This window comes from Archocentrus centrarchus, unplaced genomic scaffold, assembly GCF_007364275.1.
Source record: "Archocentrus centrarchus isolate MPI-CPG fArcCen1 unplaced genomic scaffold, fArcCen1 scaffold_27_ctg1, whole genome shotgun sequence".
NCBI classification, from domain to species: domain Eukaryota; kingdom Metazoa; phylum Chordata; class Actinopteri; order Cichliformes; family Cichlidae; genus Archocentrus; species Archocentrus centrarchus.
In genome coordinates, this window is record NW_022060257.1 from 259,140 (window position 1) to 279,387 (window position 20,248).

The following is a 20,248-nucleotide window of genomic DNA, read 5'->3' on the forward strand; positions in this document are numbered from 1 at the left end:
AAGAAAAAACATGTTCTCAGTCATTATATGGTAAATGGACTAGTTTTTATATAGCACTTTTCTACTCTAGCTGAGCACTCAAAGTGCTTTATACAACACGTTTGCATTTACCCATTCACACACAGATCCATATAAGCACTGTTTTCTATTTCGAGGTGCTTTCTATCTAACTTTCACACACATTCATAAGCCAACGGCTGCATCAGAGAGCAACTTGGGGTTCAGTATCTTGCCCATACAGACTGGAGCAGCCAGGAATCGAACCGCCAACCCTCCGATTAGTAGATTACTTGCACTACCTCCTGAGCCACAGCCAACACACATCAGCTGAGGTGAAAATTTGCTCACAGATTATACTGTATGTATTAGTTTGATGCTGACAGAAGTTTAAGGCCAGTGCATGCTGGGACATAACTCATAATTTGTGTGCTTGTAGGTGAAACGTGTGATGAACGGAGTGTTTCACTCCCTGCGAGGGGAGTTTGATCTCACTGAATCGTATAGTGGCAAGGCTGTGCTGGGGGTCATTGTCACTACCATTAAGGTAAAGTCCTTTTTACATGCTCAAATGCCAAAGCAACCTTTGCATGGTTATCTGGAGTGACACTGGAGTACTCGTATGTTTTGGTATCCAAAGCACTTAAATCTAGTGATGTATATATTACAGAATGGAGTTACAAACTTTCTCCTTTTAAATACTGTGACATTGACTGAAAACAGTAGTCAGCAAGATCAAAAATTCACCAGAGCTTTTAATATTAACACCCTTTAGGATAAACTTCAAACAGGTGGAAGCTTAAGCACAAGCATAAGTGCTGGCAATGTCGCTGGCCACTTACGTAGGTTATGTTGTAGGGCTGCAAAGACTCAGCCCTGCAGAATTAATCAGGACTAAGTGTATATGGAGTACAATGTGACAATTATTTTAATAATAGTTGTTTTATGTTGATTACATAGTTTTATGGTCATTAGGATTTAATATTGAAATCAAAATTCTACTAACTGCACAGCCTTACTTCTTAGTGACCTTTTTCTATTAATATGGTTACATATTTTTTCTAGAATGTAACTCTGCAGCTCCTTAGTGGCGAGGAGAGATCTGCAACAAGACCAATTAAAAAAGAGGAGGAAATGGAGGAAGAGGAGGAAAAAAGTGAGAATGTGAAACAAAAGGCAGAGAAACCTCATCAGAATGTGCATGTGAATGGAGAGAGGGAGGTCCGAAAGGACGAGAAGGAGGAAGAACATGTGGCTGATTTGGATTCTCATCAAGTCAGCGACACTTTGGTGGGTCAGGAAGAAGCAGCAGAGAAGGAGACGGAGACAGGATCTGAGGCAAAGAGAACAAGCCAGCAAGAGCATTCAGAAAGCACCAATATCCATGCAGTTGCAACAACTGAAATTGAATCGCAAGACACAGTAGTAGTGGCAGCAATAGCAGCACCACAGTGTGAGGTTTCACAGGAAGAAGGGCAGCAGGCTGCTCCTGAAAGCTCTGCAGAAGAAAAAGATGTCATCAAGTCTTTAAATCTGGATGAACGTTTACCACCTGAGGACGGACAAGAAACTGTGTCAGAAAGAAATGCTGCAGTGACCAGTGAGGTAGATGTGGAGAGCATGGAGGAGAATGGAGAGCATGAAGAAGAAATAAATGCTGCTTCCCAGAAAGCCTTTGGACCCCCATCCAACCCACCTCCACCACCGAGTGCACTTCAGAACAGCTCAGGAGATGACACAAGGTCAGTACCAGTTATACTAGCTGGGAGTAACTTTGTTTACACAGGCACAGCTACACACACACAAGAATACAAATTTGTAAGTTCATAAGAGCCATCATAGAAAAGACCATTTTGATAGGTACACTCAAGAATACATATATTAAGAAGACATTGTATTGCTGAGGAGCTTGCTAAAGTCTAAATGCAACATGTATTTAAATGAATTTAATGTTAAATACCAAGAAAATGTCAACCATAAGTGATGCATGTAAAAATCTGAAAATACTAAAACATTCATTGTATGACATTTAATTGAAAGTTTAAAAAAAAAAAAAAAGTGAGTATGGGACTTAGCTACACAGTACATCCCACATGAAGAGAAGGAGCTGTAGGGGAATGGATGGATATTTACACAGACTGGAAGTAACAAAAGTGACTTAATTTCAGTATATTAAATGTGACATAATTAAATAAATTTATGAATGATTAGAATGAAGAAAAAAATAAACCTCTAAAACAATGTCATGGGAAAAAGCCCACCACATATCACCAGACAATACTAACATCAAATGAGTAATGACCATCCAGTCATTTTTAATGAAATCTCAAGACAAGTCATCCATAGAAGTAGACTATTTAACCTTGGCAGAATTGATGTCACCCAGCAACAGCTTAAGATGGAAAATAGCCACAAAATTTTAATAGATGTGAATATTTGATGCTTCTTATTAACTCAAGGGAATTCTTGAAGGAAACTAACATGAACTATGACACATTTTCTGTTTTGTAGATTATTTTATATCATTACAAATGTTTGTGTGTTTATATGAGGAAACATGATTATTTATGATAAGCTGTTGTGAAAGATCATGTGAGAGATAAAGTATAATACCATAGATACAAAACAGATCTTTTCTACCTCAGCACATGTTTTTATTACATTTGTGTAACTAACATCATCTCAAGAAATCAGCTTCAAATCAGTTATTTGTAGATAGGGTGAAGCAGTGTGAGATGTCAGTGTGTCTGGTGAGATTTTGCCGTACCATTTATACTAAGGTAATTAAACATCTTTCAGTTCAGTTTAGTTTTATTTATATAGCACCAAATCACAGCAGTCACCTCAAGGTGCTTTATATTGTAAGGTAAAGACCCTACAATAATACAGAGAAAACCCAACAGCAAATACGACCCCTTATGAGCAAGCACTTGGCAACGGTAGGAAGAAAAAAACTTCCTTTTAACAGGAAGAAACCTCCAGCCAGAGATTAATGATTAAGTGAAACTCAGCTCAGTGAACAAGAATGTGTTTTTTACCATTTTTTTTTTTTTTTTTTGCACAGTTGTGATCAGCTTAGGTTGTTTAACCATGTAGACATCCTGTACTGGTTCAGAAATCTCTTTCTTGTGTTCTGTGGAAATATTATATCTCGAAAGTGATCAAAATGACCTGATAAAGACCCAAGGCCAGAATACTAATGTGGATATAAAGACAGTAATTAGCGATGACATATACTCATTCCATAGATTAAATTTTCTTAATTAACTGGTGTGTATAGCATTGACTGTATATAAAGGATGGCTATACCACTGTGACATCACTCGTTAGTAAGGCCCCTTATAAAGCCTTAAACTGAGTGGTTTTCCATCACCATTTTGGTGTTTTCAAACTTGGGGGGGCACTGGAAACTGAGGGACACTGCATGGTTATAGAAAATCACACTATAAAGCTTTATTATCCTTTTTTCAGTTTAATTGCGATCATAACTTACAAAATAAATATCCGTCTATATTCAGTAAGACTTGAAAATACTGCACAATACCATAAACTTATCAGGAGGGTGTTTACTGAGGTCTTAGCTCAAAGGAAGTTTTTGGATTGTTTTCCCATAGACTTCTACTTATATAACTGGATTTTAAAATTTATTTGAATTTTTTGAACAGTAGACAAAAAAAAAGATGGAAGTTGCTTCAGGTCCTAAAAAGTAAAGCCTAGGGCTTGGACTTATATACAGCTAAAACACACACATACTGGATGTGCTAATGAAGACCCAATTAGGACTGTCAATCACAATATGTTTCAATAAAAAAAAAAAAAGACCTAATCTCCACAAAATACAGTACAAACATTATCATGAACTGACCTGAAACATGGTTGCTTCAACTGTACAAAGTCGCCTTTAAAGTCTTTTGAACCAGTGAATACCTGAAAACACTTACCAAGGCCCAATGGTTATTTCATGGCTTATATATTAGGCTTGTTTTAACAGCAGGGCTTATGTACTTTATCTTATCAGGACTTAACTTGTAATTTGTGTTTCTCATTAGTCCTTGAATGTATCACATTTCAAACATTTTTTTAGACTGTAATGACAAACAACTGTCAGCAGTATTGAAATGTTAATCACTGGATGCCAATAAATAATATAACATTAATAGCATCACTTTGTGTATATGCTATGTATATATTTTGACCTGTAGATGGCATCTGAAGCAGTCTTAAAGGCTAACAGATTTCCTTTAACTTGTAACACATTTATGTCTTCATTATTACTGACATGACTGCCAGCAAACTAACTACCTGTGTGAACTGTATCCTGCCGGCTTCATCTCCTCTTCCCTGTTTATTCTTCTGTCTTTCTGTCTGTCCCACCCCTCTTTTTCTGCTATTCTCTCAGTCTGACTGGGAGAATTAGTGAGGAAAATGGAGAAGAGCCATTTTTCCAGAACACAACCTCTGCCAACCCCCCTCCAGCACCCAGTGAGGAGGAAGAAGAGGAGGAGATGGTAAGGAAGGATCTGTAGAGTTCAGGCAAAGCTCTCAGATTTGATTAAACACTCTTAACTCCCACTTCCCCATCACCCACCCCCACCCCCTGACCCCAGCCCTTCCTTTGTGTTGTGTCAGAAATGTTTTAGCATTCATGTTTCACTATTTATGATTTTGCCTCTGATTTGTATCCAGAGCCTGAAGGGCCGTCCACCACCTGCTCCTCTATTTGGTGATGATGACGATGATGATGATCTGGACTGGTTGAACTGAAATGAAACCAGAACACTATGAGTCGCTGTCTTTTAATTTTCAACGCTACAAACAGGTGTAAGATGTACCAGCTGCCTTTATATGGTAGAGCTGTGAAGATAAAAGAGAAGCCTCAGCTGATGGACTGGACAGAGGAGTCAGACACCCTGGCTCTGCAGCTCTGTGTTGTACTGGTCACTGACCAGCAGCTGCAGACACCATCCCAGAAAGCAAAGACCCTGATTTATCTTGAAAGCCTGTAATTAGAGGCATATAATGAAATACTTTTCTTTACTTATCTAGTAGCAGTTGTTGATGCAGTTCAGTCTCAGATTTTAATATGATCAGTGTAGCACATTAACTTGCAGGAATAAATGATTTCAGACCGTATTCTCACAAAGTTTTTAATAATTAGTGCACGGCTTTGAATATAGAACTTTTACATAGTTTTGTTAACCTGATATTAATTTCAGAAAATAAATGATAAGAAAAATGTGGCCTTTAATGGCTCTCCTGGTGTGTTGTGTGTGCTAAGCAAGTTTTAGTGTATTATTTTCAGTCTCAGATTGGATATTTCAGGAACGTAATACTTAAGTGAATATCACCCTTTTAATTACCCCAAAAGGTTAATGATCAGTTGCTAGTTAAAACACATGGTATGATTATCTCTTTGGTGGGATGTCTGCCAATGACCAGTAGGAGGACTTCTAGACCCAAGGAAAGCTATATTGTTGCCATGTAACTGAAGCACCAACAATGAGCGGACTGCAGAATGGACCCTCAGTATTTATGGCAATTCATCTGAAGTCAGATGAATTCAGTTCAAACGTCAGAAAAGAAACCTGACATCAGACTGAACAGTTATGAAACATACTCAAAAACCTGAGTAGATACATCTAAAAACATGTAGTACTGATTAGAAATAGAAAATGGTGTGGTCCACTACAGCTTCTGACCGCTATCAAACATTAATTGTCGACCGGAATTTTAAAAAAAAAGTTTCAAAGTAGTTACTTCCAGTGCGGTATAATTTCCATGGGCTCATTGTTTTAAAGACCTTTAAATCAAGAGTAATTGAAGGAAAATGTGTGACTAATAACATGAATAACAATAACATAAATTGAATGTAGCTTTTACGTTAAAACGTCTCATGTCATAGCATGTCCTTGGAAAAGGGGTTTCTTAGGATGGGCCTTGCTTTCCTATGAAATGTTAAGCACCAGGTGCTTAATTTCCTGCAGGTCAGTTTTTAATGTACCAATACATAAATTTTCTGTATCAGTTTATGATGGAAATGTCTTTATTTTGTAAAAGGAAAAAAACAAGTCATACAGGGTTTTTGTACACCAACTTAATCCTTAATTAGCCATGAATATTTTTACCATCTCATGATTTCTTTGTATTGTATTTTTAAATTTGTTCATAGAGGGGAAAAAACAAACAAACAAAACAAAAAAAACCAAACAGCAACAACAACAACAGTTGTGAACCAAAATGTGATTTTTAGCTTTACAGGTGCTGGTCATAAAATAGATTATGAACAAGTTGATGTATTTCAGTAATTCCATTAAAAAAGTGAAACTTGTATATTATATTCATTCATTACACACAGACTGATATATTTCAAATGTTTATTTCTTTTAATCTTGATTATAACTGACAACTAATGAAAACCCCAAATTCAGTATCTCAGAAAATTAGAATATTAAGACCAATACAAAAAAAAGATTTTTAAAAATGTTGGCCAACTGAAAAGTATGGACATGAAAAGTATGAGCATGTACAGCACTCAATACTGAGTTGGCTCATTTTGCTTGGATTACTGCAGCAATACAGCGTGGCATGGGGTCAATCAGTCTGTGGCACTGCTCAGGTGTTATGAGAGCCCAGGTTGCTCTAACAGCCTTCAGCTCTTCTGAATTGTTGGGTCTGGCGTATCACAGCTTCCTCTTCACAATAGCCCATAGATTTTCTATGGGGTTAAATTCAGGTGAGTTTGCTGGCCAATTAAGAACAAGGATACCATGGTTCTTAAACCAGGTACTGGTTGCTTTGGCACTGTGTGCAGGTGCCAAGTCCTGTAGGAAAGTGAAATCTGCATCTCCATAAAGTTGGACAGCAGCAGGAAGCATGAAGTGCTCTAAAACTTCCTGGTAACCGACTGCTTGGACTTCAGAAAACACAGTGGACCAACACCAGCAGATGACATGGCACCCCAAACCATCACTGACTGTGGAAACTAACTGGACCTCAAGCAATATGGTAAATGGACTAGTTCTTATATAGTGCTTTTCTACTCAGTATGAGCACTCAAAGCGCTTATACAACATGTTTACATTCACCCATTCATACAAGCACTTCCATGTTTACTAAGCTAAGTGCTTTTAATTAGCTAACACACACACATTCATACTCTGACGGGACGGTCGGAGAGCAACTTGGGGTAAAGTATCTTGCCCAAGGATACATTGGCATGTAGCCAGGAATCGAACCGCTGATCCTTCCGATCAGTAGGTGACCCGCTCTACCTACTGAGCTACAGCCACCCACGATGGATTCTGTGTGTCTCTTCCTCCATACTGTGGGACCTTGATTTCCAAAGGAAATGCAAAATTTACTTTGATCAGAGAACATAACTTTGGACCACTCAGCAGCAGTCCAGTCCTTTTTGTCTTTAGCCCAGGCGAGACGCTTCTGAGCACTGTCTCTTGTTCAAGACAGGCTTGACACAAGGAATGTGAGAGCTGAAACCCATGTCTTGCATACATCTGTGTGTGGTGGTTCTTGAGGTACTGACTCCAGCTGCAGTCCACTCTTTGTGAATCTCCCCCACATTTTTGAATGGCTTTTGTTTCACAATCCTCTCCAGGGTGCGATTATCCCTATTGCTTAGTGCACTTTTTTCTACCACATCTTTTCCTTCCCTTCGCCTCTCTGTTAATGTGCTTGGACACAGAGCTCTGTGAACAGCCAGCCTCTTTAGCAATGACCTTTTATGTCTTGTCCCCCTTGTGCAAGGTGTCAGTGGTCATCTTTTGGACAACTGTCAAGTCAGCAGTCTTCCCCATGATTGTGTAGCCTACAGAACTAGACTGAGAGACAATTTAAAGGCCTTTGCAGGTGTTTTGAGTTAATTGGCTGATTGGAGTGTGGCACCAGGTGCCTTCAATATTGAAACTTTTTACAATATTCAAATTTTCTGAGATACTGAATTTGGGCATTTTATTAGTTCTCAATTATACTCATCAAAATTAAAAGAAATAAACATTTGAAATATATTAGTCTGTGTGTAATGAATGCATATAATATATATAAAAAGTTTCACTTTTTGAATGGAATTACTGAAATAAATCAACTTTTTCATGATATTCTAATTTTATGACCAGCACCTGTAGAGTGTGACACTTGAAGTGGGTGTAAAATTAGTTTGCAACTTTTTTTTTTGCATTTTTTGGCCACAGCTGCTTTTATGGGCAGTGGAGAGAGACAGGAAAATCGGGGAAAGACACAGGGGAAGACACGCGGGCAAATTGGCGATGGGCCGGGACTCAAACCTGCGCTGCCCGCACCACAACGCGGTATATGTATGTGGTCGCCGGCTTCATCACTAAGCCACCCAGTTGCTGAAGTTCGCAATTTTTAACAGATGTCAAATGTGCACTGCTCAAAAAAGTAAAGGGAACACTCAAATAACACATCTTAGATCTGAATGAATGAAATATTCTCATTGAATACTTTGTTCTGTACAAAGTTGAATGTGCTGACAACAAAATCACACAAAAATCATCAATGGAAATCAAATTTATTAACCAATGGAAGCCTGGATTTGGAGTCATACACAAAATTAAAGTGGAAAAAACACACTACAGGCTGATCCAACTTTGATGTAAGGTCCTTAAAACAAGTCAAAATGAGGTTCAGTATTGTGTGTGGCCTCCACGTGCCTGTATGACCTCCCTACAATGCCTAGGCATGCTCCTGATGAGGTTGCGCATGGTCTCCTGAGGGATCTTCTCCCAGACCTGGACTAAAGCATCCGCCAATTCCTGGATAGTCTGTGGTGCAACGTGACGGTGGATGGAGCGAGACATGATGTCCCAGATGTGCTCAATCGGATTCAGGTCTGGGGAACGGGCGGGCCAGTCCATAGCTTCAATGCCTTCATCTTGCAGGAACTGCTGACACACTCCAGCCACATGAGGTCTAGCATTGTCCTGCATTAGGAGGAACCCAGGGCCAAACACACCAGCGTATGGTCTCACAAGGGGTCTGAGGATCTCATCTCGGTACCTAATGGCAGTCATGCTACCTCTGGTAGCATGGAGGGCTGTGCGGCCCTCCAAAGAAATGCCACCCCACACCATGACTGACCCACTGCCAAACCGGTCATACTGAAGGATGTTGCAGGCAGCAGATCGCTCTCCACAGCGTCTCCACACTCTGTCACGTCTGTCACATGTGCTCAGTGTGAACCTGCTTTCATCTGTGAAGAGCACAGGGCGCCAGTGGTGAATTTGCCAATCCTGGTGTTCTCTGGCAAATGCCAAGCGTCCTGCACGGTGTTGGGCTGTGAGCACAACCCCCATCTGTGGACGTTGGGCCCTCATACCATCCTCATGGAGTCGGTTTCTAACCGATTGTGCAGACACATGCACATTTGTGGCCTGCTAGAGGTGATTTTGCAGGGCTCTGGCAGTACTCCTCCTGTTCCTCCTTGCACAATGGTGGAGGTAGCGGTCCTGCTGCTGGGTTGTTGTCCTCCTACGGCCTCCTCCACATCTTCTGGTGTACTGGCCTGTCTCCTGGTAGCTCCTCCAGCCTCTGGACACTATGCTGACAGACACAGCAAACCTTCTTGCCACAGCTCACATTGATGTGCCATCCTGGATGAGCTGCACTACCTTAGCCACTTGTGTGGGTTGTAGAGTCCATCTCATGCTATCATGAGTGTGAAAGCACCACCAACATTCAAAAGTGACCAAAACATCAGCCAGAAAGCATAGGTACTGAGAAGTGGTCTGTGGTCCCACCTGCAGAACCACTCTTTTGAGTGTGTCTTGCTAACTGCCAATAATTTCCACCTGTTGTCTATTCCATTTGCACAACACCAAGTGAAATTGATTGTCAATCAGTGTTGCTTCCTAAATGGACAGTAGGGGTGGCTGTAGCTCAGTAGGTAGAGCAGGTCACCTACTGATCAGAAGGTCAGCGGTTTGATTCCTGGCTACTCCAGGCTACATGCCAATGTATCCTTGGGCAAGATACTTAACCCCAAGTTGCTCTCCGACCGTCCCGTCGGAGTATGAATGTGTGTGAATGATAGTTAATTAAAAAGCACTTAGCTTAGCAAACATGGAAGTGCTTGTATGAATGGGAGTGCATGGGTGAATGTAAACATGTTGTAATAGCGCTTTGAGTGCTCTGACTGAGTAGAAAAGCGCTATATAAGAGCTAGTCCATTTATCATTTGATTTCACAGAAGTTTGATTTACTTGGAGTTATATTGTGTTGTTTAAGTGTTCCCTTTATTTTTTTGAGCAGTGTCTTTTTGACCCTGAAAAATTTGCCTCACTTCTATCTTCTATACTTAAGAAGTTATGAGGGCTCAAAACTGGTGAAGAACATATCTTAATCTAAATCAATTAAGATTTAGATTAAGATGTTTTCACCCTGATTTACTCTGACACCTTCTAACTTGGACAGTTTTTATACTATGAAGGCAAAGTTGTGCATGAATCCATTAAATATGCTTAATTTGTACCATTGATTCTGACGTGACCAGTCCCGTCGCCAGATCTCACTCTTAAGGGGGGGCTTATGAAATCCAACAGGGAGGGCACCACTATTATTAGCTTGATTAGTGATCTGGCTTGGGTGGGCGGGCCAGGGCGGGCCCAAGCGTATCAGTGGGCGGGCACGGCCCCCCAGGGCCCGCCCATAGCGACGGGTCTGGACGTGACGGTGAGAATGTTTTCAGTTTTATATGATTTTTTTTAATAGAATCACCCACCAACTAATTTGTATTATTTTTCTTTTTTTTTTAATTCCTATATCTATCTGATAGAGCGAGAGAGCGAGAGACAGAGATCTATATCTAGAGAGCGAGAGAGAGAGCGAGAGAGAGAGCGAGAGAGAGAGCGAGAGAGAGAGATCTATATCTAGAGAGCGAGAGAGAGAGCGAGAGAGAGAGATCTATATCTAGAGAGAGAGAGAGCGAGAGAGAGAGATCTATATCTAGAGAGCGAGAGAGAGAGCGAGAGAGAGACCGAGCGAGAGAGAGAGAGATCTATATCTAGAGAGCGAGAGAGAGAGAGAGAGAGAGAGAGAGAGCGAGAGAGAGAGATCTATATCTAGAGAGCGAGAGAGAGAGCGAGAGAGAGACCGAGCGAGAGAGCGAGAGAGAGAGATCTATAGAGAGCGAGAGAGAGAGCGAGAGAGAGAGCGAGAGAGAGAGCGAGAGAGATCTATATCTAGAGAGCGAGAGAGAGAGCGAGAGCGAGAGAGAGAGATCTATATCTAGAGAGCGAGAGAGAGAGCGAGAGAGAGAGATCTATATCTAGAGAGCGAGAGAGAGAGAGAGAGAGAGCGAGAGAGAGAGATCTATATCTAGAGAGAGAGAGAGAGAGAGAGATCTATATCTAGAGAGCGAGAGAGAGAGCGAGAGAGAGAGAGAGATCTATATCTAGAGAGCGAGAGAGAGAGAGAGAGAGATCTATATCTAGAGAGCGAGAGAGAGAGAGAGAGAGAGAGAGAGAGAGAGAGAGAGATCTATATCTAGAGAGCAAGAGAAGAGAGAGAGAGAGATCTATATCTAGAGAGAGAGAGAGAGAGAGATCTATATCTAGAGAGCGAGAGAGAGAGCGAGAGAGAGAGAGAGATCTATATCTAGAGAGCGAGAGAGAGAGCGCGAGATCTACAGATATCCCCGTGGTAATCGGAACACTTGGGGCAATGACCCCAAAAACTGGAGAATGGCTTCCTGAAACGAAATCTGAAATCTCTGTCTAGAAGAGGGCAGACCTAGGAACAGCTAAGATACTGCGCAGGACCCTCAAGCTCCCAGGCCTCTAGTAGAGGACCTGAGCTTGGAGGACAAAGACTGCCCACAAAATCTATCCATCCATGCATCGATTTTTTTTTTGCTTTTAGAATTGAGGGTTCCAGGGCTGTCATACGGTGATAGAGTACACTGCGGACAGATCGCCAGTCAGTTGTAGGGCTAACCACAGAGAGAACAACACAACCACACTGGTGCCTTAATGCTTGTTTTGTGGTACTGTATTTATTTGCCTGTGGAGATGTGGTTTCAACCCAGCATGCTCCTATGCAGTCCTTCAAAACCCCAACATCGCATGGTTTGACTGTATGTCAATTGAATATTGATTGGTTGACAAATGGGCTAGAACAGGGAAGGGGGCAACAGTGGACTTCACTGGAAACAGGAGAAATGTGAAATAACTCAAAAAAAGGTAAAAAATAACAGTTTGAAAACCACAGACAGTGGCTGCATTGGATACTTTTTATTGTTTTTAACACTCAGCTTCACTTTAGCTCTTTGTATGTTATAACTTCGCTGTTCTCCACTGCTGGTTTAAGGACGAACAATAGCAGAAGCAAGAGTAGCCAACAGACCAGTTGTACAGCATGCTTTGGACACTGCCTCCATCTGGCAGTAGATGCTCTCTGCAGGTAGAGGGGCTATCCCCACGGTCTGCTAATGCCCTGGCAATGGAACTCAATGTTCAGCCCATAAATGGATCTAACAAATATTCCCCCATATTATGCAAAAAACTAAAACTAAAAACTGAATTGGGCAAATCCACTCTAGACTAACAGAAGCTAAACTGAACAGTAAGCACTAAAAACTAAACACTGACATTATTTTTAGATGGCAGAAAGAAAAGACTAAAAGTAATTTATGATATGATTTATGATTGCTACACGTTGTCTTTGTCACTAGAGAGATACTAGCTTTGCTTTGTTTAGAAAGGTGTTTCTTTGGCATCATGACTTTATGTATGGTATTTTGAAGCTGCAAAAATCCAGATTTCAAAAGTGACTTTAAAGCATGTTGTCTGTTCAGGTTGGTCCTGAATTTTCACACCCTAAACCTTGAAGACTTTCAAAGAGCCCTTTCAATAAACGTCCTCAGTCCAGTTGAATATCAGCATAAACACTTCTGTCTAATTTTAGCTCCCAGTAACACTGAATATTTGTAGTTGGGTATAAGTGCATACTGGTAGCTGCTGAGCAAACAAGTACTCTTAGTAGTTCAGCAAAAGAAAAAAATGTGGTCTGAGCTATGTCAAATATAGGCAGGCCTGCTTGTTCTTCACATGTACAATACCTTCTGTGCTGTCATTTCATCAAAATTGACTTGATTTCTATTTAATGTATATGGTTTTTTTAGCTGCTTCAAGCATAATGAACTTTATGTTAGTGCCACAGATCCCATAGAGGAGCCCTGGAACGTTTTCTGTTTACAGCTTTACTGCGATAACATTTTCCCCTCTGAATCACAGGCAGTGCTGTGTGGTGGCACCACCTCTCCCCTGCCCACTAACAGGACACTCTCTGTCAGTTGGCGACTCTGCCAGGTCCCACACTAAAGTCTCTTTGAAATACCAGTTTATTTATTCTAGTGTACTAAATATGCAGTATGCAGGTCAAATAACCTCAGATTCGCTGTAGGGAAAGGCAGCATTTTTGATCTTCTGGTCTCTGTCATTTTTAGCTTTTCATGCTGCTACTTGGTCTCCACTGTGCTTTACCTGTATTTTGGCTGTTTCCATCTTTGTTTGACATTATGAAGTATGACTCTACCCAGTGCTCACCTTTTTATCAGTTTGAAACCTGTGGTAGGGATGGCACAGTGGAGCAGTGGTTTCTGGGGTCCAGGTCCCAAGTGTTTAGGGCTCTCCAAGGGCTGACAAACTTAAATCAGTGAGTTTGTTACAAAATGCTAATGTGTGTTCACACCAGATGTGAAGCAAAGTTTCTTCTAGCATTACTTGTGTGACTACAGTGATGTTGGAAACCTGCAGCCAACAGAATGAGGATTATAACAAATCAAATTACTGAAAGCTATTTTGAGAATTTACCATTAAGTCCCGCAGTTTCTCTTGCTCTCCTCTAAACTGCTTTTTTCCTGTGTCTATATAAAAACAAAGTTGAATCATTGCAGATCACAGCTGCCCTCAGACATCATCATTAAGCTTGTCCTCCATTTCTTGTTGTCGTGGCATCAGGAGAGACCAGCTAAGTGGTTTTGACAGCACAGCATGAGTCAATTTTTTTTTTTACAGAAGTTAAAATATTTAAATTCACATGAATGAGTTGGTATCTGATATAAGGCTTGCTGTTTAAATAATCAGATTTGTGTATGTGATTATTTTTGATTAAGCACTAATCTTTGATAAGATTTTATTTCCATCACTTCAGGCTACACTCCATTGCCTTTTTAGTAAGCTTAATCTTTAAAACACAAACCTAACTTAGGAAGCTATTGCAGAACATCTAACAAACTTGGTAAAAGATAACAACAGCAATAAGAATTCTTCTTATATCATTAATATTATTATAAGCCTCGGTCACTGGTGTATCAGACCATAACACAGACCCATTTTATAGCCTCATTTTTTTATACAGTCTGCTTTGAAAAACAGGAACCAGTCCCTGAGTGGAGCCAGTTTTCTGTCTGGGAGTTTTATGCTCTGGACCACCTTTTTTATGGTGGAGAAAATTGTATAAAGGAAAGGATTTCATAAAAACAGTCAGTGCAACTACTCATCACAGTTTTCACATTTAATTTATTTGATATTTTTATTTTAATTAATTGTCATGTGTAACACTTTTTGTGAGTATGAAACACACTGTAATTACAAATAAAACTAATTTTAAAGCTTAATCTTATTTTGATTTTCTTCATAGATTCTGTTTTCCTTTGAATCCACAGTGTATGCATCAGCAGCTTCTGAACATCAGATTATATGTGCAGTCCATTTATCACTGACCAGCGATGAGTTCATTTTCTGTAGTAAACAGCACTAAGTGTAATTCCTATATAAGCCAGCATAAACTCAAAACACACACTTGAAACCGGACTTGGACAGCGAAGCACACAGCGGGAAAATCAGTGATGAGGACACAACAACAAGCAGAGGATGCACAGGACTTAAATACACAAGAGGGCTGATGAGGGGAGTGGAAACAGCTGGAAACACAGGTGAACCACATAACACTAATGACAAGGGGGAAGCAAAACCAGAAGACTATCAAGATAAAACAGGAAGTCAGATGAGGGAACAAAGGCGTGGACTAGACACTGAACACCAGGGAAAACAAGGAACTATAAATCAAAACATAACCAAACCCCACAACAAAACCCCCCCCAGAAAAGATAAATAGAATACAAAACAAAGCATAAACAAAACATGCTTGGTCAAAATGATCCAGGACCATGATAGTAAACCCCCACCCCAAACAGAGGTCAAAAACAGTTCAGGGGGCCTGCCAGGGAAATGACACAGACCAGGAGGCCACCAAGGCCAAGGAACAGAACAAAACAAAAATACAGGGCCAGAACCAAAAGCAGCAGCACAAAGCTGGAAAAAGCAGTCCAACACAAAATACTGGAGACGAGGACAAAGAGGGCTGAAACAGTTCAGTAGGGTCAAGGTCAAAGAACAGAACAAAACAAAAACACTAGGCCCAAACAAAAAGCAATGGCACCAGGCCAGAAAAACAGTCCACAAAGTTCAGGGGGCCTCCCAGGTCAAGGGGATGGACTTTAGGGCCAAGGAGCACCATGGAGGTGCGGGGGGGGGTCCCATTGGCGGCGGCGGCGAGATGAGACAGGGGGCCGACCGCAATCCCAGTGGTGAGACAAGACGGGACCGACTGCAATCCCAGCAGCGGTGGCGATGCACTTGTCTCAGTTCACTTGTCTGCTGCGTGGCCAGCAGCACAGACAGAGGATGTCTAGAGGACGGCCGCGATCCCAGCGGTGAAGATGGAGGTCTGGTTGTTGGCACCATTGGTGAAGACTCTTAGCTCTTATATGGCTGGTGCACAGCTGTCTTCCTGGACAGCTGGGGCTGCTCTGGGGATTGCTTGGGTGTGTCTGGTGATGGTGAGGATGACAGTGGCCCATGGAAGCTACTGCAGCTGACTGAGACTGAGGCTTGGGAGCTGCTGCAGCTGACAAAGACTGTGGCTTGGAAGCTACTGCACCTGCCTGGGACTAAAGCTGTGGCTTCGAAGTTGCTGCAGCTGGTAAAGACTGAAGTTTGGGAGCTGCTGCAGCTGATGGAGACTGATGCTTGAAAGCTGCTTTCTTAAAATGAAGCCATACTGCTGCTTGCTGATCATCCCCTCTCTTCTCTGCCTAGCTCCAACATATTCATTGCAAGGCTCATCAGCTTTATCCCTCTGTATTACTACAGCTCTGCACATTACCCTTGTTCTTGAAAATTGGCATCATTACAGTTCTGCATTCCTCAGGCATCCTCTCACTCTCCAAGATTGTGTTAAATAATCTGGTTAAAAAGTCCACTGTCCTCTCTCCTAGAAACCTTCACACCACTAAAGATATGTCTCTGGACCATTTGGCTTTCCACTCTTCATCCTCTTCAGAGTTGTCCTCACTTCCTCCTTCCTAATCATCTGCACTTCCTGATTCACCAACTGTCCTCTATCCCTCCTCTCTCTCTTATTTTCTGTATTCATCAGCTTCTCAAAGTGCTCCTTCCAACTTCTTAGCATACCCCCTCTTCACTCATTACTACATTTCTATTTCTATCCTTAATCACCCTAAACTTGTACACATAATTTCCAGCTCAATCTCTCTGCCTAGCCAGTCAATAAAAATCCCTTTTTGCTTCTTTCCTAAGTGTCCAGCCTTGCATACAGTTGTTGTCCAAAGTTTACATACAGTGGGGAAAATAAGTATTTGTTACACTGCCGATTTTGCAAGTTTTCCCACCAACAATTAATGTAGAGGTCTGTAATTTTATCGTAAGTACACTTGGTGAGAAGGCAACAACTGTTGGTGCAGTTATTAGAAAATGAAGAAACACAAGATGACTGTCAATCTCCTTGGTCTGGGGCTCCATGCAAGATTCTCACCTCGTGGGGTAAGGTTGATTCTGAGAAAGGTCAGGAGTCAGCCAGAACTACATGGAGGGGACCTGACCTTAAGAGAGCTGAGACCGCAGTCTCAAAGACGACTGTTAGTAACACACTATGCTGTCATGGACAGTAGTCCCCAACCTTTTTAGACCAATTTAGTCCATCCATCCATTCACTTCCGCTTATTTTGTTCAGGGTCGCAGGGTGGCTTGAGCCTAATCCCAGCTGACATAAGACAAGAGGCAGGGTACACCCTGTACAGGTTGCCAGCCTATAGCAGGGCTAACACAGAGAGACAGACAACATCCACACTCTCATTCACACCTATGGGCAATTTAAAGTGGCCAATTAACCTAACTCCAGTAAGTGCATGTCTTTGGACTGTGGGAGGAAACCGGAGTACCCGAGAGAAAACCCACACAGACATGGGGAGAAAATGCAAACTCCACAGAGAGAGAGAGAGGCAGGCAGCCAGGCCAAGGTGGAATCAAACCCAGGCCTTGCAGATGGTAGGCTAACTGTGAGGCAGCAGTGCTAACTACCGCGCCACCATACTGCCTGACCAGTTTAGTGTTAGACAATATTTCCACAGACCGACCTTTAAGGTGTGGCGGATCAAGACATCAAAATAAATGATACGACCATAGTCAAAAGTTTGATATCTGACTGATTTAGGAGATGACTTTATTGGAATTAACATTAGGAAAAGTCAAGACCTACAGAAGCTCTCCGTGTATTTATATGTCACTATTGCATTAAGAGATTTAAACCAATATTAGTAATTGTTAGACTCTGGCTCTCTCCCATCTTGTGTCTTTTGCCTTACCTCCCCTGAATTAAAGGATTGAACCAAAAATGTCATATTTGGTTTCATCGCGCCATAAGACCTGTTGGCACTGATTTTCAGTACAGTTCCTATGTACTGTAATTTGACATAGCATACCATGCTTTGAGATACAAAATTTTCGGCTAACGGCTCTTTTAGGAATCACCTCGATCCAAAAATACCATTTTATGTGTGTAAAATTGTTAAAACTGCTAAAGAAATGAGAACAAATTCTGTCTTTTTGTGAAAGGCTGCTAACAACAGTTATATATATGGTGCTTTAGTTGTATAACATCAAATCTCAACAACAGTTGCAAGATACCAGATACCCTGACCGCAGCCCTAAAAGCAATTCTTTATAGGTTTGTTTGCAACCAATGGTCCTGGTCATACTTTTTGTTAATATGAGAGGCTTTTTTGACCCTTCAATATATCTAATAAAAGGTTAGGTTACTGACTTAAAGTAAATCAGCGACTACACATATAGCACACAGATGTGAGCTGCTGAGTCACATCAGCAGTAAAACTAATTGGTTAAATCCACTTACAGCATTCCCCAGGCACTATGAGGAAGGGGTGTGTACATCAGGAGCTGCTGCACACCTGCTCATGCCAGACATACAATGACCAGGTTATTGCTGCTCTGTGCTCCCTGCTGTCATCACTCCTATTCGATGCCGAAGTGGAATGTACAGGTCACAGCTTCCCTCTGCCCTGTTGGTGGGTGCCAGCTCAAACATGACTGCCTTTTTTTTATATGGCGCAAGACAGCCACACCTGCAGACATCACATGCAGGACTTCATCCAACAGTTTAAGATTTTGTTGAACTCCTAATGATGCTTCCTGCTAATGAAAGTCCAGGCAATCAAGCCTTGTAAGGAAGGAGAGTAGGCTTTGAACACAGCATGTTATGGGTTTTACTTAAGTGTCCATTTTCTATCTTTAACACATTGTTAGATTAAGAGAACATGTTTAACTTTTATTAATCATGATTCAGCAGCTTCTAAATCCTGTACATTGTATGGAAGTATGTTGCACACATAATTATATGTATCCTTGAGCTAAAACTGCAACACTTGACAAAAGGTGAAAACTAGTTAAGAAAGTTACCTGGAATGATAATCTTTAATAGTCCATTGGGGAAGTTTTAAGAACTGTGGCACTATAAAACCATATATCAGTTCATGAAATTGACTGTATACCAACTGTTTTTACAATTTATGGGGGCTGAATAAACAGTTACAACTTTTCAGCAAGATTGAGATCCCACAGGCTGTATATGGACTGCTGCAGCAATGACTGTTTTTGGAGGCCATCACAAAAGTAAGCATCTTCTTGGTTTCTCTCAGCAAATGGCCAATGTGTTTTGTTTCTGTATCCTGCACACCCTTCCTGATACAATCCCTGCAGAATTTGTGTCTCCTCCCAGTCAAACTGGGGACCTTTAGCACATTAGACAAATATGTAAACCATATTCTCCAAGATTATTGATGGCACAAATATAAACACCAGAAATAAAATGGTAACTTTAGGCTATAAACAATTTTCATAATGCTTGCAAAACTTTAATGTCACTTTAATGTCAGATGGACAGGGTCAGAGCATCTCCAAAACTTCAGCTCTTGTGGGGTTTTCCCAGTCTGCAGTGGTCAGTGTCTACAAACAGCAGTCCAAGGAAGGAACAGTGGTGAACCAGTGACAGGGTCATGGGAGACCAAGGCTTGATGATGCACATGGTGAGCGAAGGCTGGTCTGTGTGGTCTGATCCAAGATAAGCTACTATAACTCAAAGTGCCAAAAAAGTTAATGCTAGTTCTGATAGAAAGGTGTCAAAATGCACAGTGCATCACAGTTTGTTGCAAATTGGGCCATATAGCCACAGACCTGTCAGAGTGCCCATGCTGATCCCTGTCCACTGCCAAAAGCACCAACAATGGGCATGTGAATATCAGAACTGGACCATGGAGCAATAGAAGAAGGGTGGCCTAGTCTGATGAATCACATTTTTTTTTATACATCACGTGGATGGCTGGGGAACACCTGGGGAACACCTGTTACCAGGATGCCAGTATGGGAAGAAGGCAAGCAGATGGCTTTGTGCAATGTTCTGCTGGGAAACCTTGGGTCCTGCCATCCATGTGAATGTTACTTTGACACGTACCATCTACCTACCTAAGATAACGTATACCACCTTTCATGGAAATGGTATTCCTTGATGGCAGTGGCCTCCTACAGTAGTATAATGCGCCCTCCCAGCAAAGCAAAAATGGTTTATGAATGGTTTGAGGAACACAGCAATGAGTTTGAGGTGTTTACTTGGCCTCCAAATCCCCCAGATCTCAATCCAAATGAGGCGATGTTGTGCTGGACAAAAATGTCCATGGTGTACCTAGGCATTTTCCTCCCACTCTGCAGTAAAATTAGCTTGGGAGCAAGACTTGCAAATCACAATCAGTGAGACAGTTTGGGCTAAAGTATTAAAGAGAATCCACTCCTCTTCCATGTGTGCAAGACACTCCCTTATTCAATTTAAAGTTGTTCACCGGATGCAC

The 20,248-nt window shown here is 41.4% G+C and overlaps 2 protein-coding genes across 3 annotated transcripts in view; both read left to right on the forward strand.

Annotated features, from left to right (window-relative positions):
- fkbp15b (FKBP prolyl isomerase family member 15b) overlaps positions 1-5,775 on the forward strand; it is a 28,877-nt gene extending 23,102 nt beyond the window's left edge. Inside the window, exons 26-29 of one of the 2 annotated variants that reach the window (XM_030723775.1) lie at positions 437-544; positions 1,063-1,739; positions 4,397-4,505; positions 4,684-5,775. In XM_030723775.1, coding sequence (XP_030579635.1) covers positions 437-544; positions 1,063-1,739; positions 4,397-4,505; positions 4,684-4,761 — 972 coding nt within the window. In that variant the 3' untranslated portion in view covers positions 4,762-5,775. The remainder of the gene's footprint in view (positions 1-436; positions 545-1,062; positions 1,740-4,396; positions 4,506-4,683) is intronic. The other variant, XM_030723774.1, reaches the window with a different exon arrangement.
- A 13,216-nt stretch (positions 5,776-18,991) lies between these two features.
- Positions 18,992-20,248, forward strand: part of LOC115776171 (FK506-binding protein 15-like) — a 6,148-nt gene continuing 4,891 nt past the window's right edge. The window contains exon 1 of the mRNA XM_030723749.1: positions 18,992-19,019. Within this exon, the coding sequence (XP_030579609.1) occupies positions 18,992-19,019 (28 nt within the window). The remainder of the gene's footprint in view (positions 19,020-20,248) is intronic.